Consider the following 26,212-nt stretch of genomic DNA (forward strand, 5'->3'; position numbering starts at 1 on the left):
AAGGGCAGAACTCACAGTGGTTGACTGTCCCACCAATGGGAAGGAATAAGCCTTAGCATTGCCTGAAGAGTTCAACTCCTGTAGCTTAGTTTTAGCTCAAGAAAGAGTATGGAAGATACCTCAATGCATTTAATGTGTTTTATTTCAAGCAGACAGTTATTAGTGTGAGATCACTTTTTAATAAATTTTAATTTCATCATTTTTCATAATTCACTTGTAGTGCGACAGCATATCACATTCTACAATAAACCTAATCGTACAAACATCTACAAATCCCCTAACTGGCTTGACCAAAATCTAATTTCTCATCCTGATTACCTATATATCTACTGAACAAAGAAAACACTTACATTTATTACCTCCAGTTATTCTATTTCTCTTCGTATATTAAAATGTCAGAAATATCACTTAATGTGTGCTTAATAAATACTTCATGCGTTCCCCCCCCCCCCCAAGTCTTCTAGAAAGCCCCAATCTTGCTCTTTACCTGGTTTAATTTTAAGAAAAACAATTTTCTCATATTCATCCCTTTAGAGCTCTGAGAAAAATCTGTAAATGGCTCAATAATTCCAGAATGTTTCAAGCACTTACAATCTGGAAAAACAGAAAGTCTTAAATTGTATACATCCTCTTTCCACAGCTTTTCACCACTTCACCAACTAAACAGCAAGATGAGGAGATTATATCTTGGTTACCAAGCTCAGAACCTGGTTCAGCCACAGTCTGACCTAGAACCAACTAGCTAATTTATCTGACGGCGCTAAGCTCATCAAGTAGAAGAGATTAAATTTGATAATGTGAGTGAATTGCTTTACATAACTTCTAGCAGGAAATAAATGCTCCAAAATGTAAGTGATCGTTATAATAAAAACTCAAAGCTGTCACAATAATTATGGGATGAAATGCACTGTATAAAACTGAGGGGAAACAGCTCTTCTGCAGATAACTGAAGCAATCCATTCATCTACTTTCTGAGATACTTCAGAAGAAGGTGGCTTAGAGAGACTTATTTGACTTATTTCCTATTTTAGTACATAGGCAACCTAAGAGTGAGGATAATAAACGAAAAAGGGCTTCTAAAAACAGACCACCTGAACGGTTTATAGTTTAATTCAGATGTCACCCTAAAGGGGCAAAAAAAACCCCACAACTCTGTCTGGTCGCTAGAAAAGAGAACTGATGACATCATCAGCCAATTTGCAGCCAATGTCGTTACATACATTTTAATTTCTGAGTGCATCAGTACAGGGTATGAACCCGAAACAATCCGTAACGGTTTTCTTAACACTGGGGAGGCAAAGTTAAATGACGGCAATTATAGTGATGGAGGAGACACAGCCTCAACTCTGATTCTTCTCAAGTGTCTTTGAGACAGCTCCATAAACCTAATCTACTCAACCTTTACCTACAGGGCTCAGGGAATATGAAAGTTGCCTTCTTGAAACTTCTCCTTCAAAGAGGGAATGGTCTCTTGGAATTCAAGCTTCTACAAGGTGGCCACCTGGCGTTGTCCATTTTTGCCCTCTCCTAAAAAGCATCATTACACCTTGCCCTTTCGACCCACAGAACACATAAACATTCTTTCTCCTTAACTGAACTTACTGCCATGATGAACTTGAACTCTGAGATGCAAAAGAGGAGAGTTTGTTTTAACAGCTGCTTTTATGTGGAGGCCCTGGAGTTACTACTCTAAAGACAGCTGGTTCTAAAAGCCTCTTTTTTTTTTTTTTTTTTTTTTAGGTTTGACCATTGTATTTTTCTTTTTTTTAACATCTTTATTGGAGTATAATTGCTTTACATTGTTGTGTTAGTTTCTGCTGTATAACAAAGTGAATCAGCTATACGTTTACATATATCTCCATATCCCCTCCCTCTTGCGTCTCCCTCACACCCTCCTTATCCCACCCCTCTAGGTGGTCACAAAGCACCGAGCTGATCTCCCTGTGCTACTTTTTCAATGCCCAGCTGTCAGGGAACACCCACTAAAGTGTTCCCAAACAAGGGTGCAAAACAGAATGACAAGAGGATGGTACATATTAGATGCAAGGGCATCCTACATAGGGGCCCATTACATGCTGACATAGGGCTTTTCTCCCCAATTTATTTTTATAAGTTTACTGATCCCTTGGCTAGTTGAATATTAATTGCTAATTGCCTGAGGTTGCCCTGTCTAATACGGTAGCCACCAGGCACAGGTGGCTGTTTATATTTAGAGTAATTAAGTTAAGTACAATTTAAAGTGCAAAATCCTATTGTACTTGGCCACATAATAAGTGCTTAATATTAGCCACATGTGGCTAGTGGCTTCCATATTGGAAAGGAAAGATAGAGAACATTTCCAACATTGTGGAAAGTTATTGGACTGCTCTGGCCAAGGCATAACCTCATTCTAATAAGAGAAAGGGGATGCAGGCCTGGCTAAGAATGGTGGCTTTGTAGGTTCAGCCTCCATTGATTCTTTTCCATACTACTTCCTGTACACTCTTTTGGCTGCCAAGTTCCTATTTTATAAATTTCTGGAAAGGGATGTTGCAGTGATTAAAACAATCCATGAAAATGAACAACAGCAAGAACAAAGATGGTGATGTGGCAATCCACACCTTCCAGATCTTTTTATTGGCACCTATTAAATCACAAAGGGGGAAATGTACTCTCAGCCACAACGTCCCACGCTGGTGTGGAGGCTGAGGACCCCAGAGGGGAGAGGCAGAAAGCCAGGCCTTCCACTTACCCTGGCTCTCAGACCCCTGAACTCATGTTTGGGTTCTTACGTAAAGGTGAACAGAAGCGTATTTCCTGACAGGAGGTTTTGAAAGGTTCCATGCCATCAGCGAGAGGGCATTTATCACTGAAAATTATTGAGCAACTGCACATTTAAAAGGAAAGACGAGATCAATAATTTATATCGGTTGAACAAAGATCATTAGCAACATGAAGATATATATATATATTCTAATAGCAATTTGTATTTTTATGGTTGTAGTGAGGCTTCCAGGAAAAAATTGTCAGTTCTATATGTGTTCAAATTTTCTGTTTCCCCACTAGGATGAATAGCTCTGACTGTTCACTGCTGTATCCTTAGCATGCAGAACAGACTAGCCCCCCCGTAGGCCCATAACAAGTATTCGCTGAAAAATGAATGATTTTTTTTTTAAAAAGGAATGACCCACAGTCTTTTACGCCCTCCTCATAAATCTTCCTCAACTGCCTTTAATAATCAGGATTCCCTCCCAGCCAATTAGACTTGGACTCAGCCTCTACCTCCCACTCCACATTCCAAAGTTTCCATTCCTGTCCATTCCAAAAGGGCAACTCGCTGACCTGAGTCGGGGGGAGGACCTTCACTCCTTCTCAGGGTCTAACGTCTCTCCTACCCTTGCCCCCATCCCCACCTTTGGACTTTTTAAGACTGTAAAAACAGAAATCTGTCAAGCTATCAAGAAATATCAGCTGTCAGAAAGCAGGAACAGAATCTCTGATAGGCGTACAATCACTGTAAATACGGAGGGAAAAAAAAAAAAGTCCAGCTAAGTTTTATCTCCAACGAAACAGATGCAGGCCAGTGTTTTGCTTTTTTGGAGCACATGTGAGATGAGTGGTTTATAGAGTCTTAACCTACCCTGAGTTCAAATAAACTTTGTAATTTCATATGTCATAATGTTTTCATTAAAAAAAAAACCTATCTTATTTTTTATACTCCATATTGATAGAGGCAAATAATGTGTTTCTTATTTCTTTCTTAAAAGACACTAGAGGTATGTTTAAGATCTGTCTTCATTAGTAAAGAAAAAAATATCTTATATTTATATAAAAATGCATACACATTTGATGTGATATTCCTTATAGCCCAAATCTTTATATCATCCTCCGAATCTGGCTATTATGATATTTTTAAAATAAAAAAGAGAGCTGTTTTGCCATTCCCTAAACATAATCAGTTGTTTGAAGTGTTCATAGCTGCCGGTTATGGGAATTTACCAGTAAAAGTTATAAATTTAGATTTTCTATTGCTGGAGTCAAAGGGGCAATGCCAGTATTAGCTAAATAATGTTGAGTCTAGATGGAGTGTGAGTTTTAGGCATATCCTTTTATTGAATATAAGCAGGAGTTTAAAAAATTCATTCTGAACATGAGCTGTTTCTTTCTACCAAAACAAACAGGACACTGGGAGACACTGCTTTGGAAAAGATCCTTGGTGTTCTCCTTACTGGCTACAAGTTATAAATCCTTCTTTCTCCCAGGGGAGAAAAACAAAAAAAGGTATACTGACATTGAAGTTGTATCGCTAAAGTAGATTATCACACAGTCAAATGGATTCATAAAAACATCTCTCTCAACAGGGTAACACGGGGGCTAAATGTGACACAGATTTGCTTAACTTGGCTTGGTACACAGTAAATACTCAGTAAACGTTAGCTACGATCACCTGCTTTGGAGAAGTTATCTTATTCAGCACCTCATAAGAAAACCCTCAAATGCATATAGGGACTCCCTTATTTTGGTCCTTTCCCCCCCCCAGTTACCATAACAAACTACAGTGCAAAATGGAGGCTCAGCAGGGGAGTGGAACCAGCAAAGATCTGAGGTCATCTTTATGATTTATCATTTTTTGAAAAGTGCAGGTTCTCTTAAAACTTTCCAGTTACTGTTATGTTTTCTTTAATAAGAAATGCTTCTGAAATGTATTTCAGGTGAACAAATAACAAAACTGACAAATGTTGTAAGTCTTTTATAGTTATCTGAACACAAAGAATAAGGTATGATCAAATTGATGCACATTAGGTGAGCTTTTTCCTGTACCTGGCTCCTCTGACATATTCAGAACCATTTCTCCTAATCACTGGTTTTGTCTTCTGGTTATGCCTTAGCATTATCTACAAATTCAATAAATGGAGTATTCATATTTCATAGGTGAGACTCAATGAATCAGGACAACAGTATTAGAGAAGAAAAAAAAAACAACAAAATATTAGGCCTCGTATGTTTTTGTTTATATCACTAAGCATCATTTCCAATCCAGAAATATTTTTTAAAGTATCCCTTTAAAATACACATTTTTTTTTTTTTTTTTGCAGTACGCGGGCCTCTCACTGTCGCGGCCTCTCCCGTTGCGGAGCACAGGCTCCGGACGCGCAGGCTCAGCAGCCATGGCTCACGGGCCTAGCCGCTCTGCGGCATGTGGGATCTTCCCGGGCCGGGGCACGAACCCGCGTCCCCTGCATCGGCAGGCGGACTCTCAACCACTGCGCCACCAGGGAAGCCCTAAAATACACATTTTGCACTATCCAATTACATAAAGCTTGCCACTTGGCTAACTCAGATTTGGGAGAGGATGGTACAGGTTGGAGGGGATTTACAAAATTAAAACGTGTCTTTAAAACCAAAAGAAACATACACATGCATTTCTAAGCACACAGCCTATTTGCCTTTACAGTCTGCTGATAAACACTGATTTTTAAACATAGTACGTAAAATTAAATAACATGGAAAAAATAAATATGCTTTATTATATAAACACATAGAAATCTGTACTGCTCAAAATATTCAGATAATACTAGGCTTGGCTGCTTAAAATGTATTCGGAAAGTATGGTAGTGATATTTACAATCTTTATTTTTGCTAGAGATAGATGTGGTGAGGTGATAAAATACTGATGTCAGACGTTTTCTCTTCCTACCTACAGAAGCTGCAAACTTTAATATGAAAATGAGGTAGACACAAACTCATAAGTTGGCCAGGCAGAAACAAAAGCACAGTTCCTTCGTGAGCTCATAAATTCTCATTATTCGGGTCGACAGGCATTACTCCAAAGCACCTAAAGCAAGGCTCAGAGAACACATTTAGGTTTTGGCATGAAAAACTCACACAAGCAATTTCTCCTAAGGAGAACCATGGTCTCCAAGGCAATCAGCCAGCAGATACACGGGGCGATGCAAAAGGGAAGGCTGGAGGACCATCTTGGCTGGGTGACATCGCCCAGCAACCTTTTCGATTTCATCTGGAAGCAGCTCACTCTAGAATGCTACAGATTTTTGAACCCACTTCCCACTAGTTGGACAGCTCTCTTTCCTCTTTACCCCTCTAGTCACGGGATGTGTGCGTGCAATAGGCAAATCAGTGGTAAGAACCTTATTTCAAAAATAAAACATTACCAAGTCAGAGTGCAAGGACACGTTCAAGAGAGGACAGAAAAGACGAAATCTGGGGAAGGTGTTTTCCACAATCACGATTCTAAATCTCTAGTGACTTGAGCCAGAATTAAGGGTCTTAAAATGAGTACCTGAAGCCTACATTCACAAAAGCTTCATGTTAGAGAGCCTGGACACCACGCTAGCAGCCATTTGCAGTTTCTCTCCTAAATACTGCTCCTTGGTAACAACTGTTGAACTAGCCTATCTTCGTTTTGACCTTGGAAAAGACTCACACAGCAATAGCTGCTTCTCGACACTATCTCCAGCTTGGGAGTACTTGGGGAAAGAAAGCAACAAGGCCGGAGGGGGACTAAAGGCTACCCTTGGCCTCTAATAAATCGAGTTCACTTTCTCTTGAAAGCAACATGTTAGCACCTTGAATACAGTTTTTGTTGTTGTTAATGTCACTCTCAGTTACAATGATGAAGCACCATAGAAGTGGCTTTATGGCTGTTAACACAATTCACTGAGGTATGCTTCAATGTAGAATTACTAAGAAATTGTACCAAAGCATCAATAGAAGTCAACATAAAAGTAAAATCCAAATCCTACATTAAGAATCTAAAAGGCTGCCCTCACACACATAATTTAAGTAATATATTACAAATGAATCTATTTAAATAAAACGCTTTTGATTTAGTTGTTGTAAAAATCACAATAAAAAGCCTTGTAGAAGTGGCCTTGCTCCCAGGCTGCAGAGGCATTTGAATATATATTTGAATAATGATCACTTTACAAAGGAAGCATTAAAATCGCATAGGCAGCAAAAATATTTTCAAAATCTGTGTATTTGCTCCTGTGCATTACAGAGCATTTAGAAGCTCTCTCTCTCTTCTTCTCTGTGTGTTTCAGAAAACTATGTGCAGACCCAAGAACAACAACTACAATAAGAAAAACTTAAAGCCTTCAGTTAATGAGCAGATCGTATTTTAAAATTTAAGCACTTAAGCTCTTAAAATATCTGTGGGAGAGGGTGGGGATCCGGTGTAAAAAGGAATTAAGCTGTGTTTAGAAAGTGTTCAAAAAAGAGAATGCTGTGGAAATTAATGTATATATACTATATAATATATATTGTATATATATTATATACAATATATAGTATATAATATTATATTATTATATTATAGACACACACACACATACCCTCTGAGGGTTAGGAGATGTTTTTTGGTCAATATTAAAGAAACACAACTTTTTAGAGAGCTACTAGAGTTTTTGAAATATACTCCAGTGTGGTATTAGTGCTGGCTGAGTGAAAAGGGGTGAAAATACAATGGGCTCAAGAGGGAAAATTTCATGAAAAATAATATGTAATAGGTGACTTAGGGAAGCTGGAATGTCAGAAGATGTTCTTGACATTTTAAGGTTATTTCTGATCTTTTTCAAAATGTTCATTTTGGGAGAGTGCCAGTATTACCGACAAAATACTCTGGGTGAACAATACATCTGAAATGCCCTTGAACAAAATCCTTAGAGCCCAGCTGAATAGTACCAGTTGAGATAACGCTCTAAATTCTTCTAGATTTCTACTTAAGACAAAGTACAGTAGTTATACAGCTAGAGTTCTACCTGCAGACACAATCTCCGACACTGAAACCCTTGACTCTTAAAAGTGTCAACAGGTATTAGCCATGTCAGGTCAGTTCATCTGCTCTTTAGTTGGTCTTAGGAATGGTTAAGACTTTTCCTCAGAACCCTATGGAATAAAAAAGGCTTTTGGATATGACTTAATATAATATTAATTCAGCTTCAGTGCAATGAATGTATTCACAGGAATGTTTACTCTATTTACATGAAACAGCCCTAATGACTCCATAACCTATGGCACAATTTAGCCACAGTCTCGTTTGGACATAGCCTATCCTTCTGTTTGCCAAGAGCTGCCCCAGAAGTTTGCATAGTATTTACAATGGCGAATCTGTCTCACAATGTCATTTAAAAGTAGATCACAAAGGAAGCCTAGGACCAAAGAAAAAAATGGTCTCAAACAGGCTTTCTGTCTTGATAGAAGAGAGAACATTTCAGATGCCTTGAATGGCATCAGGTCACTGAGTCCACTTTTGGTCTTTTGAATTTTCCAAATGGTTTCAGTCAATTTTGTGGGCACAAGCTTTTTGGTGATTGTGTTGAGAGCTGTACCCGAGTCACAGAGAGGCAAGGTAGAGTCTCTGAATCAAAAATTGCTTTGGCCTCAATAAGCAGGTATCTTCCCACCAAAGTCAAAACTACCAGCTTAGTAAAGGAAAGAATATCTGCTTTTGAGTTGTCTGGTTAAATCACTTTGGAGCTTAATAACGGCACGGAGTTATTTAGTTTCTTAAAAAACACACACACACACACACACACACACAAATATATATAGTCTAGTTATAGGAAAGGATGCTACTTCTGGGCATTGGCAAAGGCCTGTTTGAGGTACAAGTCACCTGTAAAGTCACTTTGGCAATCTCATAAAAAAAATTAATTAATTCTGTTGTATGTCAATATGAAGAAAATAGCAGACTGTGTATAGCACAGTTTCAGGGATGCCCTTGTGAGGAGGATAATTATCTGTCCCAAAGGAGTGACCCAGAACACCCTGGAATTGGGCATGTTAGTTACATATTTTGCTTAACAAACATGAATAGTTAGGGCCGTACCGAACTCCAAGGGCCAGTACTCCATGCAGCGTCTTGAGGACAAGCATGTGTGTTACATTGCTCTCGATCTGGCGGCTTGTCAAGAATTTCACAGCTCAGATCTAGAAACCGTTCCCCGCTGGGCCGCTGACAGACCACCAGTCTTGTCCGCAAGCCTCCACCGCACAGCTTAGTACACTGGAAGAAGAAAAAGGAAGGCTGCAGTTATTTTGCCTGAAGAGCCAGTGGCAAATTTTCTTCTCCTGTAAGAGAAACGTCTTAGCCAGACTCTATTACAGCATCAGGCAAGGTAAGTCTGTAGGCAGAATGAAGCTGAGTTACCAAAAGTAATATACGCAGCAGACCGGAGCCCTCTACTTTCATGGTAGGTATTGTTTATTGAGCATTAGCTCTTCATCTGCACTAAGTGCTTTTATATATATTATCTCATCAAGAGGAGAGTGTAATTATTTGCCGCATTTTATATATGGGGCAACTGAGCTTAAGAGAGTTTCACTTGATCAAAGTCAATTCAACAGCAGGTGTCTAGGATAAGACTACAGCCTTTTTTTGAGGTATTCAAAACCCAAAATCAAAGAAACAAAAATCTAAAAACTACTCAGGACCAAATAAAGGAAATAATGACTTAGCTGGTTTTATTTTCGGGCAACCTCTAAGAAGTTGTCACCAACCTTTGTCTATTCTGTGACTCTAGTCTCCATAGACCTTTCTGACGTTCAAATATTTTATGTTATCTCTGAATCTGAGGATAATGATGGCTTTCCCCTAGGATGAGTAAACAGTGTGGTGGGAACATTGGATAAGGTTCTGACTGTTGGCTAGACCCACACTTCTGAGGCAGGAACAAGTTGTATTTCTTGGACAGTACCGCTGTGCTCACATCCAGGAACACTGACTGTTCCCCTGCTGTGTCAAGGCCAGATCTCCCACAGAATTTGGAATGATCTGGTCCGTGCTGACAGCCAGCATCCCAGCAAATGCGTGTACTCTCCTGGCTTCTATCCAATTACAGAAGCTTAAGCACAGGCCCCACGGGACAGAACTTTACGAGGAGTTTTGGGAAACCCACAATACACACGTCTCCAAACCTGACTTCCCCTTCCGGCCTTTCAGCAAAGCCCTCCAGAATGACGTATTATCACCGAAAGTTAACAAACTCTCCGTTATGAGTGCCTATGACTACTAGGTTACGTGGATGAAAGCATGAGATGTGGACACGTGATTTCGTTTAGCCAGGGGTGTGGACAAACATGCCCGTCCATCTCATGTGTCTTTGTTCCCCTCTTGGCGGGGTGGGGGGAGTCTCCACGATGTTAATCCTCGTGTGTTATTTTATAAATTTTACAGTCAAGACAGAACAACTCAACAAACTCTAAATATGGGTTCTCCCTGTGGATTCAAGAGTAGAGAGATATATTCTTTGTTAATTAAATACAAAACAATAAGCATCTAAGTCCTACACATGATAGTGGCTCAAAACCCCATTCGATAATAATAGTAATGCTAATGATAAGCAGTATTATTGGGAGTAATAATACTGATTATCATTATTATAAAAGCAGTTAACTGTGATTGAAGGCTATGGGCTAGGCTTTTGACACGCACTATCTCATATCATAGATGTGAACACTGTCAAGTGAGTGCCATTATTATTCCCATTTACAGACGAGAATACAGACATTTGGCAAAGTTGTATTATCTGTTAAAGCCACAAAGCTTGTAAGAGCCAGGCCTGGGAATGGGACCCAGTTTTGTCTGCTCCAAATATTCTATTGCCTTTCATCGGTCATAGCAGGCAATTCTTAAAAGGTAACAGCTGAAGAATTTTATTATTTGAGACTACACAGCTAATTATTCATTTCTACAATTAAAATGCATCACCTTTGATAGGAATAACAGCTCCTATTCATTCTGGTTCATCAGGGATTTGAAATATTAGGAGACACGATGCCATGGGAACAAGGGTGCATCACAAACACCCCAAGACTATGAAGAAGATGGCAAAGTTTCCAATCACTGATTTAACACACATTTTCAATCACTTTAAAAGCACCCATGTTTTAATCAGCAGAGGTTAACAATTTAAAGTAGCATTAATCTGCATTCTTTCCTAACTTTTCTCTCCTATGTAGTCAAGCTGTCTCTACTTGGTAATAAATGCACTTTTAAAATGGTCCAGAATTAAGACTGTTCTCCTAGTTAACCTGAAATCAAGAAGCTTTAACTAGAGCTAGTTCTTTTCTTCAAATAAACTATGAACAATAACGCTGTTTGGTGTTTGTTTTTTCCCAAAGGATGTATAAGTGGAGTTTGCTCTCACCTCTCCCCAGCTGCCATAAGCCCACTGAGGGCAAGGGCCAGATTCGCAGGATCTCTGCTCATCGGGTTTGATTCTTTCCACGCAGTCGTTGGCGGTGTATCCATTTTCATCCTGACACACAACAACACGCCGCTGGGACCCACCAGCACAGGTACTGGAACACTGAACACAGCAGACATCAGTCAACAGGTTAATCCCTACCTCGATCTCCATCTCAGGGACACAAAAAGCAGCTGGTTGAAGGGTCAGAGACAAATGTGGCAGAAACCATTCTCAAGTCATCCACAATGGACAGAAAGCAATCCTGAGAACCTCCCTTCCGTGGGGCTGTTTAAAGTTCACGTCTTAGCAACACCTGGAGGGCAGAAAAACGGCTTCCCCCTTGAGCAGGTTAGGTCTCAGCAGGTGTTTCATCAATGCCTAATAAGTGATCATGTCTTGGGATTTCCAAAGCTGTCCTTTGCATCTTTGAGAGGTACAGACGTGCTGACTGACACCACAGTCTACTGGGAAATTCTCTTCTTTGCAAAACTGCAAGCGCTTATTTAGAAACAACATTTAACTTCCCTTTCAACACCGGGGTCAAATCACATGATTCAGGAATTGCCAGTTGTTGAAATTAAGCTTCTGTACTAACTCCTTCAATTACTCAAGGAAAGCATCACGGAATGTCACTTACATATCATTTCCTTGCAGGTAATGTTTCTGTCTCTCCCTTGGCAAAAGCCTCTACTTCAGAGGCTAATGGTAGCAAGATTTGTTTTCCTTCTTTATTTTTATTCCCCAGTGAACCTGAATTCCATATTGACAGACCTCTCTTCAGGTGCACGAGCCTACTGCTTACTCCCTTTCACGGTTGTCATAGAATTATGTTCACCCTTCAGCTAATTTCCCACACAAGCTTCTCATAGCTCTCTTACTTATCTACATCTTGAGTGTTTTTTTCTTTCCATAATTTCCTTATCTTTTGAAACCCGATGTGTTTGCTAGTCTCCTTCACTCTGACCCTTAACTTGTACAATCTGTTTGCTTGTAAAACAACCATCTATTCCTCCAAGCAATCCAATTCTCAGGAATTATCAAGTCTCCCACTGCATCTGCAACATTGTTTTGAGTTCCGGGTTCCAATGGCTGATTTGTGCTATCAAACCCCAGCTCAAACCAGTGTTATTTCAAAATACCCATAAATACTGCTCCTTGCTGGTTGGCTTCTTCCATATAAAGATGTGAAAATGTTTATTTTTTGCTTATTGTACTGGACTTCAGTTCAATTTCCCTGCCTATGCTGGACAAATTATAAATGATTTTCAAAAATACTGAGTTTAATTTTCAAATGTAGAGCAGGAAAACAGATTTATGAATTCTGTCTGAGCAAATATTTAGGTGTTTTTTTTGTTGTTGTTTTTTTTTTTTTTTTTTTTTGCGGTACGCAGGCCTCTCACTGTTGTGGCCTCTCCCGTTGCGGAGCACAGGCTCCGGACGCGCAGGCTCAGCGGCCACAGCTCACGGGCCCAGCCGCTCCGCGGCATGTGGGATCTTCCCGGACCGGGGCACGAACCCGTGTCCCCTGCATAGGCAGGCGGACTCTCAACCACTGCGCCACCAGAGAAGCCCGGTAATGTTTGATTTACAAAAATCCTACCTCTATTCTCTGAGGGTTCTGATATACTCACTTGAAACTTAAAAATATTTGTTTTCTACTTTTAAACAGCTTATTATGTGAGAAACACAGAGAACTATTATTTTAATCAGCTTTGTTTGGGGACCAGAATTTAAAACATTAGGAAGGACCTTCCATATTGTTAACAGATTTGGAATATATATATTTTGGCCCTTGAATTTTTCCTTTGATAATAAAATCTTGTATTGTTTATTATGTCACCTGTGTTATTGTCCCAATAAAATGGTAAGCTCCTTCAGAGGGGATCAATGTCATACTTGTATCCCTATTAGATCCTATAGTGCTAGTCACAGGATCTACTGCCTGATCCAATTAGAGTTTCTAGAAGCAAAGTTCCATAAACCACATGCTACCCTCCCTTCAATATGGCTGAGTGGAGCAAGGAAGGACAACAAATCCAAGGTCAACTAATCTACTGGCTGCCCAGTGACCAGTCAGATGCTTCCTATTGAGAATCTGACCAAACAGATAGAGCGCTCAGCTGGGGGCCAAGCAATTGCGCCATATAGTCTAGAACTTGTGCTTGCACAGTTCTGAACCCAGCATCGGCCTGGGTCTTTATACTCCCATACACAGGTGAAGTATTGTACATCATCTTTCTCCAGGTCCAATTTTGCCATTTTTTGATTAACAGGGATTCTTAGTTCCATTCTCATGTTGCAGAATTTCACTCTGGACTTATTTTGTTAACAATTTTCCTGTCCTCTTTAGATGACATATTTTCCCAGGTAAACCCTGTACCTATCATCCACACTGAACAAGAGAGAATGGCCACTAGGGAAGCAAGAGATGATGGACATCTGGTATTTTTATCTGCCTACTATACTTCCCCTTAACACCTGGCAGCCCAATTTTCCTTTAAGGAATCATTTCTCCGCCAATGGATGTCATCTTAGTGGCACTGTGTTTTAAGATGCTCTACATTTCCCTGATCAAGGAGTAAGAGGAACGGGCTGCCAATCAGCCTTTCCTGGGAATTTGAATCATGAGCAGAGCAACTCAAGGGTGGTTCAGAGTTGAAAAGGGTTCATTAAGACAGAAACTCCTTAAAGAAATGTATTATACTGGGGCTTCCCTGGTGGTGCAGTGGTTGAGAGTCCACCTGCTGATGCAGGGGACACGGATTCGTGCCCCGGTCCGGGAAGATCCCACATGCCGCGGAGCGGCTGGGCCCGTGAGCCATGGCCTCTGAGCCTGCGCGTCCGGAGCCTGTGCTCCGCAACGGGAGAGGCCGCGACAGTGAGAGGCCCGCGTACCGCAAAAAAAAAAAAAAAAAAAAAAGGAAATTATACTGTAGATACTGTTGCATCTAGAGATCAGAGATTGGCATTTGGCCTGGGGGCCAAATCTGGCCTGCAAGCTGTTTTTATAACTAAAGTGTTATGGAAACACAGCCATTTCCATGTGTTTACATATTGTCTATGCCCGCTTTTGTGCTAAGACAGCAGAGCTGGTTAGCTGCAACAGAGACTGCATGGTCCACATAGCTGAAAATATTTATTACTTGGCCCTTTGCAGAAAAAATTTGCCAACCCCTAGCTAGATCCCTGAAGATGTTCTGGTCCCAGTCTCTACTGGGGCTAAATGAACAGTATTGTTTGTTTTGCTTTCCCTTGAAGGAATCAATGCCTTTTCTTTTGCTTGCAACCAGAGACCCCTAGTTGGTAACACACCAAAAAACTTACAGAAGGTTCAGGTTTACGCAAAAACATACTGTAAAATGAGGTTCTGATTCCAGAAACTACTGGAAACGTTAGATTCCCCTTCTCCAGTGTTCGTGATGCTTTGCTGCCTTTCCTGCTCTGGCAGGCAGGAAGAACCATGCATCCCGAACCACACAGAGATGTATACACATGCCACACTCTCCTGGAAGTAAGTCAGGCACGTCAGCCTACAGCTGAAAAATCACATTGTCCACCTTCAGCCTCACTTAACTTAGAAAAAAAAAAAAAATCCCCAAACAAAAAACAGGCACAATGAGAAGAATGGTATTGCCCACTGCTGCAAAAAGGTTACCTAATCCTCCCTAATTGGGAACTCTGCCCAAGGGCAGAATCATTCAATCTTAAAGGAATGCATTATCCACAAATGTAGTCCTAAACAAGAATAGCTTTCAGTGCCCTTTTTTTTTTTTTTAAGTTCTAGTGTTATCATTAGAAGAGACATGTTTGAGTTGTGAATTTTTTCCACTGGAAAAATCATGGGACACTCAGTGATGACCTCTCTTGATCACCCTTTAATTTCTCAGAACCCAAATTTCTTCTAACCCAGGCAAAGGAAGCCTCAAAGTGGGAAGTAAGGGAGGAGAATGAGGTGGTGAAGGTCCCAGGCAGATGTTCTGCTTACAACCAACAGGTGCAGTGTGTGAAAACACTCAGTGGCTATCTGCATTCACAGGAAAGTAAACCTAATTTATTGAAACATAACCATGGTGGGAAACCGACAGGTTCCTTCTAATGCTTTTTAGTCCAGAAATAATTAAACACAATTAGCAGTACTAGAAGGAAATGAATAGTAAACAATTAAAAAGACTTCGTGAGTGATTAATAAACACCAAACTCCCCATACCTCCCCAGGGTCTCTTGCTACCTTACCCCTCCTGAAGTTCCTTTAGACATGTCCAGTATTCCACAATAAAATTATTTTTTGGAAAATTATTCAACAAAAATTCTGAAACTTTCGAGAGCATATTTTTCCTTTGAATGCTAGCTAAATATTATTTGTCAAGGTCTTCCTAATTTGAAGGACAAAGATAATGGTAACAATAAAAATAATCGTCGACATTTATTAAATTGTCACGATGGTGGGCAGAGTGAAAAACACTTTATTTGCATTGTTGTATTTAATTCTTACGACAAGCCAAGAAAGTTGGAGTTACTGTTAACTTTGTTTTACAGATGAGGAAACAGGCTCAAAGAGGAGAGGGGACCTGCCAAAGACACCAAAATCTGAAAGTACAAGTCCTTGGATCCGACAGAGGCATCTTTCCTTAAAGCCTGTGCTGATAACCATTCAGGTATGGAATTTTCCCTCTAAGCACAGATTTTACCCGGCCCACTCCTTCTCTCCTAATCCAAGACAATGACCTACTACTACAAATAGCATAGCAAGTGTGACACTTCAAGACTACACTCATCTGGAAGACAGCAAGAAGGAAAATGACTTTCATTAAAAACTCCCTTTCAGAAAAGTTCTTCTGCCCTTTTAATTTTCCTTCAGGTAACAGCTGCCTGCCATCTCCAGGATCAATCATCGCATCTTCACATTACCTTCCAGGAAGCTGTCTGATCAAATCATCCAGCAGTGACACCCCCTCCCCTCCACCCAGTTAAGGTAGCTTAGAGGTGCGGGCAGACTGTCTCAAGTGACACCTCTTCTGGGACTGCAATTAACCTCAACCAATGAAAATGCACAGTGTCAATCCCTTCTGACATTAATATGCTCCAGAGGTGTTTCTAGTTTGTTTCCCTCCAAGCACTACATCAAATGAAAGAGAAGAAAGCAAATTCGCAAAGGCTTCAGGGAATACTCACTGCTCCCCAGGGGCCAGTCCTCCACTGGTTTCCTCCGAGCACGTGGGTGCGGCTAGGGCTGACGCTCCTGGGGCGATAACCCTCGTTTTGGAAAGGGTGCTGAGCGAGGCCACTGTCTGGGGTCCGCTGAGGGCATGGTGACATGGCACAGTCCTGGTCGGTTTCTGGGATATAATCCGGGTCACACTCGATTTGATCGATCACGTGGTCACTGTAGTTGACACAGACCACTTGCCGGGTGGTCCTCCCTTGCCCACACGTCACGGAGCACTACATTGGACGTTCAGAAAGAGAAAGGGTGGTTCAGCCAGTCACTCAGGCCCAGAACCCTGGCATCTCCCCGTCTCTTTTCTTCCCACCTCATGGTCATTTTCATGGAGAAGCCCTGTCGGCCCAGTATGCCAAATACATCCCCATCAGCCACTTCCCACCACCTCTGCCATCACCTCCCTAGTCCAGGCCACTGCCTTCCCTTGCCAGGACTACTGCAGTGGCCTTTCAGCTGGGCTCTTGTTTGTAATCTTGACACCTTCCTCCCAACCCAAGCCTGTTATCCACATATCATAAACCATGACCCTTGCAAACTATAGTCAGATCATGTCATTCACCTAGTGACTTCCCAATTCACTGTGAATAATGTCCACAGTCCTTACCTTGACCTAGTAGGCCCTTCATGATGTGGCCACTGGCTACCTTTTTTTTTTTTTTTTTTTTTTTTTTGCAGTACGCGGGCCTCTCACTGTTGTGGCCTCTCCCGTTGCGGAGCACAGGCTCCAGATGCGCAGGCTCAGCGGCCATGGCTCATGGACTCAGCCGCTCTGCGGCATGTGGGATCTTCCCGGACTGGGGCACGAACCCGCGTCCCCTGCATCGGCAGGCGGACTCTCAACCACTGCGCCACCAGGGAAGCCCTGGCTACCTTTTTGACACATCTCTTATCACTCTCCACACTGCACTCCAGCCCCACGGGCCTTATGGATGCTTTCTGAGCAGGCCAAGAACACCCCCGTCTGAGGGTCTTTGCAGCTGCTCTACTTTCTGCTGTACAACACGGATATCCATGTGGTTCACTGCTTCACTCCATGCAAGCCCTGCTCAATGCAATGTGAGGCCTTTTCTGACCACCTTGTCTAAAAAGCACATCACCCCTTTCTCTCTGCCATTACTGTGTTTGACCTTTTTTCTGGTATGTATCAGTATCTGGTGCTATATCGTATATTTATACCTTTATTTGCTCATTGACTGGAATTGCCATTGGAATGATCTTCATAAAGGCAAGGACTTTCTTATTTGTCAGTCACTGCTCTTTCTAAATACCTGGTGAGTAGACAGATGGATCTGATAGATGTACCTGTGTACGTTTGGAAGCTCAGGGCGTGAGAGTGAGATTATCTACCATTTACTGAGCACCTTCTTTGTTCTAAGCGTTTAACAGATAGAATCTCAAATAATCCTTACAACAGCCTTATAAGGTAGATATTCTTTTTGGCCTATTTTAAGAGCAGAAGAAACTGAGGTTCAAGGACTAACACCAGACTGCTCAAGGTCATGCAGCCAGTTAATGTCAATGTCTGGATTTTTACACAGCTCTCTCTGAATCCAGCTCTCACATTTCATATATGTATTATGGTATTTATTGAGATATTCATCTCCATTCTCTTCACCTGGCCTAAGCTCTGTATTTCCTGGACTTGGGAGCTTTTGCAAGGCAGAAAGCAGGAGTTACCTGAACACAAAGGTTTTTCTACTTTTTTTTTTTTTTTCTACTTTTATAAAAGTCCACAGGTGGTTCCTTGTGTGCACAGGAGGCTGGGTCCCCAGCATCGCCTGAGGGTTCCTACTTCTCTCTCTCGGCAGGGAAGCCAGAGGCACAGGACTTGAAGGGACCACGGGATGCAGGAGGCACCCAGATGCAAGTTGAGGCCCTGCCCTTACTCCCCCCACTTCTCCCTGCTACTTCTGGTACTCCACAAGCCTACTACATTCTAATGTGACTTGGCTCAGTTAAGACTGCATTTTCCAACCAGCCCAACAGGATGTGGGCTTAAGGGGTTGTAAGTTGATTTACACATTTTTAAAAAATGTGCATTTCTTGCACATCTGGCTAAGATTCATACCAGCTGCACATACGCGGAGAAGAATATCTCACAACCAAGTCCAATTCTAAAACAGTGCCCGCTGACCTTGGGGACCCACGACTAGTCATCCTCCTTACAGCTCCCCCAGCCCTCTCCCAATTCCAAAGAATTCACTTGCTTACCGGGTTCCAGTCCAGAGCCTTCCACCGCCCACAGGGGGTCACAGAACATTCCTCCTTTGCCACTGGTCTAGGGAGGGTTGCACAGGCACTCTCGTCAGCCACAGAGCCATCCTCGTCCCGACAGCTGACATATCTCATCCGGGTACCTTTTCCACAAGTGGCTGAGCACTGGGTGTTGGAAGAAAACAATGCAGAAATGTTATCCGAAACAGTCACTCACTGGATAGAAACCTACTTTCTCAAGTCGTGTCAGAGAACGTCTGCCTTCCCTCCCACCCTCTCTACTTCTTCCGTTCTTACTGGCGTCCAAGACCCAAATCGCCACTGGGTCCTTGGAGCACTGTGTGTGCTTCTCCTTGCTTCCGGGGCAGCGGGGGGAGGGTGACAAGATGGTAATTCACAGTCCTAGACGCGGACGGGAAGAAAAAGCCAAAGTTACCTTTCAGTCATGGCGTATACAAATATAAGGACAAAGAATTCTAAGATCTCAGACTTCTGGGTGATGTGGGGCAAGTCACGTGACACCTCTCAGCCCCAACTACAAATTCAACTGTGAAATGGGATATAATCTGAGTCCCTTTGTAGGTGCCTTAATACAAAACCACATTTATTTACCTGTTTGTGTGAAGAAGATATTGTAAAATGACACACAATTTAGCAAAGAGCAGCATACCCTTTTAACATGATTAACTGTTAATGTTTTGAAACATTCTGCAGGCCAATTTCTGCTTCTACATTTCAATTCACTTCTTAATCAGATTTTGCTAACCATGAACTTGCTTTCTGAGTGTACCCGCAGATAGTTCCTGAGGCCCCGAAGAAGGTCAACTCTAGATACAAGAGGTGTATTCAATATCACAAAGCCTAGAATTTATATCACACCCCTCAATCACTCAGAGGCAATTCCTATGATGGACGGAGGTTATCCATGCGTAGGTAATATTCCCAGATTTCCAAATGGGAAATCGGAAGTACACACCTGTTCACAATCATTCCCAGCCTCAGTGGTTATCAAATGTTCTTGGATTAAATATATACCCATTAAATGCCTAGGATGCCCGGGCACAGTGCAAAGTGCTGGAGGCTCAGTGCTGAAGTGACTTTAGGAAGTTTACCAACTGAACAGGAAATTCTGTTATTTGGTTCAGACCTTGCCTATTCCTCTGCCTCGGTCCAAAGAATGGCACAGGGAACTTGTCGCACAGTGAAAAATTTATTCACATGCTGCAGCTGCAAGAGCTGCCCTATAGTCAGTCCATGGATATTACTGAATAACTTAGAAACGTATGTTGTGAATCTCTAAGGGAGTCGCTAAGACCTTACTTTCTGCGTGTTTAGATGTCGCAGCTACTTCCCAGGCATTTATCATGCAGTGGGTTGGAACATTTCAATAAAAAAAATAAAGATGACACAAGTCACAAGCGGTGTTTCGTTAACTGATCAGCAATGACAGCATGAACAACACTGCCATATTCATTTCCTTTCTTGAGACTCTGCATCCATCAACAACACATGTTGCCAAGTAGCAGACTGAGGGCACTCAGAGCCGAGGCAGTACAGTGGCCAGATGGGGCCTCAGAGCATAACTTCTGGGTGTAGTCTGGGTTCAAATCCTGTCTTCTGCAATTAGCAAAGCTGATCTGCAAACCCCAGTCTTCTCTTTACATATTCTCCTCACACAAATGATGCCAAAATCAAGGTCTACATGGAATAGTGTGCTGGTGAATGATTACCAACTAGCTCTCTCGAGAAACAAGGCGTGCTTATGCGTGTGTACAGATATGTATGTGTATATACATATATACATACACACATATTACATGCACCTGTGCATGTATATATATGCTTGTTTATTATAAGTTTTTCTGATATAGAGAATGTGTAGCATAAAATTTACAAATAACAATAAAATATACAATTCTTTAATTTAAATTTCATAGAGCCATTGATTCTTACAGAACACGTTTGTTGTTTTTGCTGAACTCTTGAATCTGTGCCTGAGCGATGGTTGTCGTTGCTGGACAAGTGTAGTTCTGACATGAATGTCAGTTGATATTTTGTTTACATTTAAGAGTATCGTGAAAGAGAAACAATGAAGATGTATGTCAGAACTTCGCTCACTCACCCAATGACATGAACAATTTCTGTGCTGAACCAGCAAATAATTTTCAAGTACCAGAAAAATATTTCCTTATTTTTTTATGCTGTTTACAACATAACAGCTGCAGACACAAGACTTTTAAAAGTTTAGTCTGCATTATTAACATTTGTTCCCTCACTTTTTTGAGTCTAAACAATCAATACAACAATCAATTAAACTCTGAATTACAGCATCTACTGATTTCTGTGGTGTAAGTACTCTCACCATGGCCAATTTCAAGCTACCAACTTGATATCAATGAACACAGAGTTAAAAAGGGATGTGCTCACCACTGCACAGTATTTCCACCATGCAAATATGTACAAATGTAATGTAAATGAGAGTGAACTACAGGAAAATAATTAGAAAGGGAAAAGTGAGTATTTCTCAACTTAATTTTTAATATCATCTATTTATTTATAGGTTTTTATTTTCAATTTTTAATAATGACTGAATTTAACAACCAGCTTGCAAAATTTCTGAAAATTTACCAACCATCGCTTGTGAGCTAGAACAAGCCAGCTCCAGCACATGCAGCCTGAACATATGATACTATTTGCCAAACCCTACATTGAAATCATTAAAAAAATCTGAGTTCAAGAAAACCAGCCCAAAGAGTCAAACTCTGCCACCCAATAAGAATCAGAATCAAGCCTACATACAATTCCAATAAGCAGAGAACAAAACTGGTACATCAAAATATTTGATCCAGAATGTAACAAATAAGTAAATCCAGAACAATTTAGTCTACTGTTTCCTCTACCTACATACTTAACTATGAAAGGACTTCAGTTTTGACTGAGCTCCTGGGAAGTTTTGGCATCAGTGCCCAAAGCCAATAACTGATTTTGGCAAAGGAAATTTACCTGGGTATCAGTTGGTCTAGTTGCTGCATTGCAGTCATTGTCATCCACCACTGACATGTATGTCCCAATGATGCATTTCACTGCTCTTAGCTGGTATCCCTGTCCACAAGTGACACTGCACTGGGGGAAAGAAATAAAACAGAAAGGATATACAATCTAGCCAATGTTCTCTTTCCCTAACTTTACCTATAACATTCTACAAGAGAAAAAATATTTCCATCATAGTGGGCCAGAGGGCTGGCACTCAAAGATATTACGTAAAAGCAGGTAATCCTACTCTGTACAAATTATACTAATCGATTATCAAGATATTACATGGAATTATTTCTGCCTCCCATTGGAATTATGTTTGTAGGAGTTTAGTTCCTTGACTGTGAACCCCTGGAAGGAGGGGAGTACATTTCAATCATTTTTACATCTTTCACACTCTACCTAGCAGAATGCTGTGGCTAAAGTAGGTACTTTATATAGTTATTTGACTTCTGGAAAATTTTCCTAAAGCAATTATCAGAGTTACATGAATATTTCTGTATAAGAATGGTCTTTGCAATATTATTTATAAAAGGCAAAATATTAGAAACCACTTAACTAGGCAAGAACCAAAAGTCAATTAAATGCACCATGGCAAACAGATCATAAGGAAAATGTAGCCACTGAGCCTAACTGTTAGACTTAAAAAGCATCTAAGAAACAATAAGTAGAGGGAGTGATGTCATGGAAATGGCAGTTCAGGAAGCTCCAAGACTTGATCCCTCCACTGAAGCAACGGTTAAGCTGGCAAAAAATGGCAGAATCTTTTTTTTTTTTTTTTAACTCTGGAAGCTAATCAAACACTTAAAGCAACTAGGTGAGTGCTTACTGACAAATTTCAGTAGGAAAGTGTTGAGATAGTTTTGCTTATTGCCCCCCTGCCATATTACACGTTCCTCTCAAATGCACATGGAACATTCTCCAGTACAGACCATATATTAGGCCACAAAACAAGTCTTAATAAATTTTAAAACCCTGAAATCCCACAAAGTATCATCTCTGGCCACAAGTAGAAAGAAATAACAGGAGGAAAACTGAAAGATTCACACATATGTGCAAATAAAACAACAGAGGCTTAAATAACCAGTGGATCAAAGAGGAAATCACAAAGGAAATTAGAAAGTACTTTCAGATGAATGTAATCAAAAATAAAACATAAAATTTACGCTTTAATAAATATAAAGATGCAGCAAAAGCAGTGCTCAGAGGGAAATTTGTCTGTAAACACGTATATTATTAAAAAAAAAGATCTCAAATCAATAACCTAACCTTACCCCTTAAGGAACTAGAAAAAGAACAAACTAAACTCAAAACTAGCAGAAGGAAAAAAAAAAAAGACTAGAATAGAAAAACAACAGAATCAACAAAACTAGAAGTTGGCTCTATAAAAAGACCAACAAAATTTATAAATCTTTACCTAGACTGACTAGAACGAGAGAAGACGCAAACAACTAAAATCAGAAGTGAAAGCAAGGGCACGGCTGCTGACTCTACAGCAATAAAAAAGGATAATGAAAGTACGGTGAACAATTATATGCCAACATGTTAGACAATCTAGATGAAACACACAAATTTCCAAACACATACTAATTATCCAGAAACACAAAAAAATCACAAAACGTGACTTAAAAAGAAACAGAAAGTTTGAACAGACCTATAAGAAGTAAAAATATTGACTCAGTAATCAAAGACTTCTTAATAAAGAAAAGTCCAGGACCAGATGGCTTCACTGGTGAATTCTACCAAACATTTATAGAAGAATTAAGTACTATGCACAATAGCCAAAAGGTGCAAACAACCCAAATGTCTGTACAGGGATAAATGGATGTACAAATTACGGTATATCCATACATGGAATATTATGCAGCCACAAAAAGGAATGAGGTACATATGTGTGCTACAACATGGATGAACCTTAAAAACATCATGCTATGTGAAAGAAGCTGGAGACACAAACAGTCACGTATTGTATGATCCCATTTGTACGAAATACTTAGAATAAGTAAATCCGTGGAGGTGGAAAGCAGATTGTTGGCTGCAGGGGTGAAGGGGAAATGGGGAGTAACTGCTTAATGAGTATTTTGGGGTGACAAAAATGTTTTGGAACTAGATAGAGGTGGTGGTTGTACAACATTCTGAATGTACTAAATGCCACTGATTTGTTCACTTTAAAATGGTTAATTTTGTTTCGTGAGTTTTACTTCAATTAACAAAAAATTGATGAAATACAATCCTATTTTTAGTTTTTAAAACATAAGGAGACAATCATAAATGTATTAACTCTGCAGTGTAGAGCTAGGAGTGTGGTTTTCTTCTTTTTGCTAAATTACTTTTTGCAAAACTTCTCTTATGAACATGCGTTATTCTTCAATATTTTAAGAAAGTCTGTTGCCCTGAATTGCATGTTCAGTCAAAGGAGGGACAAATTTCTGGCTAGGACTGACCTGGTATAAACACACATAAAAAAAATAGGCCTTTTAGTTCTAAAAGCTGTTATATTCAAATCTTAACAGTGGCCCTGAGCTGTGCTCTCCTTCTGCTATTATTTACAAGAGCTAGCAGATATGGACAAAAAGGAGGCAAGATCTGGGGCATGAGTGGACTCCCCCTCTTTAATAAGTGTGATCAAACATGATCAACCCTTCTGACCAAGGACGCTGTGTAATGAAGAGGAAGAGTGCCAATGTAAACGGTAGAAATTGTAAGGGTGTAGTAATAACGCTGCTCTCACTTACTGCACGTATGTTGGAAATGAAGACGTAAGCTAGGGAAGAGGCTGTGGCTGGACAGGGCGGAGGGAGAGTCATTCTTAAAGAGATTACACAAGTGACAGCAAGCAGCTGCTTTGCTTCTCTTGGGAACGTGGAGTGCTACTTAAATAGTACCCGAACGCTTTTGCTTCTATATTAGGAAAGACTTAATTCCAAGAGTAGTGGCTTCTTAAATGCAAGCCCAAGGGAGACTTTCACTCTCTCCTTTAAGAACAGTTCAAATGACTGTGAAACCTACACTGGGGGCTTGGAAAAGATTCTTTCAAAGAGAGATGATTCCTGTAACCTTTGATCTAATTAATTCTGTTTGAAAAGTCTGAATAATTTATGAGAGGTGAACGTAGGAATCATGACACTGGGAGCCAAAACATCCCTTCCAAATCCCAGTCCAGACCCTCCTGCCAAAGACACTGGCGCTGGATCACATTCTGTAACAGACCCACAGCTGCACGCTAGTAGATAACATCAGCCAGGCACGAGATCTGTTGTGAATTTGTTCAAATTCGTGTGTGCTCAAGCTACAGTTTTAACCCAAGGGCGAAGACATGCACGTGGGTCTGGAAAAGGAATAATCAGCTCCAGGAGGCCAAGCGGCAACCCTCAGAAGTGGGGCAAAATGGTTGCAGAGTTTCCATCACTTGGCGCCACGGAGGTGCAGTGCGTGCCACATGCCATGGTGGTTAAATCCCGGCCGCTGGAACGTCCCTCTGCAGGCCCGCTCCAGATAAGAAGGAAAGAATGTAGTTAAGAACTTTATCATTCAAAATACCTGTCCCCAGGGACCTGCCTGCCAGGACGCACATTCTGGCTGCTGACAGGTCTGCATGGAGGCTGGCTTGGTCTCAGAGTCACAGATTCTATCGTTTAATCGATCTTCGCCAAACTGACACCAGACCTGGCGGTGCTTATGCCCTTTTCCGCAGGTGACCAAGCACTGTAATAAAAGGTACAGCCAGTCAGGGTCATTTCTGAACAATGTGCTGTGGTTCCCGGGGATTAGTCATTGATTAACAGGACCAGGTGTTCTCTTTTCCCACAGCAATTCCTCTCAGTCGTTGCAATTTGTAAATACATCAAGGTTCAAGCTTTTCACGCATTCACTCATTCGTTCATTCATTCTGTATTTATCCAGGCTCTGGGACAGTTTCAAGTACAGAATAAACTTAACACAGCATCATGCTGTGAAATCCTGAAAAACAGCATTCATGGTTTGGTAGCGTAAGAGTTAAGGGTGGGGAATTTACGAGTCAGACTAACCTAGTTTTTAATCCTAATACTGTTTTTTAATCAGCTGTGGATACTAAGTGATCTCCCTGTACTTCAATTTTCTCATCGGTACAATGGGGAACACAATAATGCCTACTGCCAGGAATTGTGAAAACTAAATAAGAAAAATCCAAGTGAAGTACTTAGCACATGCTCATTCAATGAGTCTTAAATATAATCTAAATAAATAAATAACATCATCATTATTATCTACTTTCATTGTAGAAAACTTGAGAAATACAGAAAGACATAAAAGAGAAAACTATAATCATCCCCAAATCTCACTACCTACCTAGGGATAATTATTATTAAAATTTTGCTGTTTTCTTCCCAGTCTTTTTAGCTATGGAATGTTGGATCATACTGAATATATACTTTCATATCTCCCACTTCCATTTCATTAAGTATTTTTGCAAAGGTCTGTTACTTAAGCTAGTATTAGCTATCTAAGTAGAACTTAAACCCAATACCTTCTTTCTTCTTTTTTTTTTTTTACTAAATACTAGAATTGAAGC

At 40.6% G+C, this 26,212-nt stretch overlaps 1 protein-coding gene across 18 annotated transcripts in view; it reads right to left on the reverse strand.

Moving 5' to 3' along the window:
* The window catches only part of ADAMTS9 (ADAM metallopeptidase with thrombospondin type 1 motif 9), an 813,664-nt gene that overhangs the window by 130,229 nt on the left and 657,223 nt on the right, over positions 1–26,212 (reverse strand). For 17 of the 18 annotated variants that reach the window (XR_013830124.1, XR_013830125.1, XR_013830126.1 and 14 more), the window contains 7 exons: positions 25,201–25,365; positions 21,631–21,750; positions 18,925–19,029; positions 18,625–18,792; positions 16,365–16,634; positions 11,151–11,312; positions 8,831–9,007 (listed from right to left, as the gene is read on the reverse strand). Coding sequence is in view for 2 of the 18 variants with exons in the window: in XM_079933633.1 (XP_079789759.1) it covers positions 8,831–9,007; positions 11,151–11,312; positions 16,365–16,634; positions 18,625–18,792; positions 18,925–19,029; positions 21,631–21,750; positions 25,201–25,365 (1,167 nt within the window). In the remaining 16 variants the exon portion in view is untranslated. The remainder of the gene's footprint in view (positions 1–8,830; positions 9,008–11,150; positions 11,313–16,364; positions 16,635–18,624; positions 18,793–18,924; positions 19,030–21,630; positions 21,751–25,200; positions 25,366–26,212) is intronic. The other variant, XR_013830134.1, reaches the window with a different exon arrangement.

Source organism: Stenella coeruleoalba (assembly GCF_951394435.1).
Source record: "Stenella coeruleoalba genome assembly, chromosome: 10".
NCBI classification, from domain to species: domain Eukaryota; kingdom Metazoa; phylum Chordata; class Mammalia; order Artiodactyla; family Delphinidae; genus Stenella; species Stenella coeruleoalba.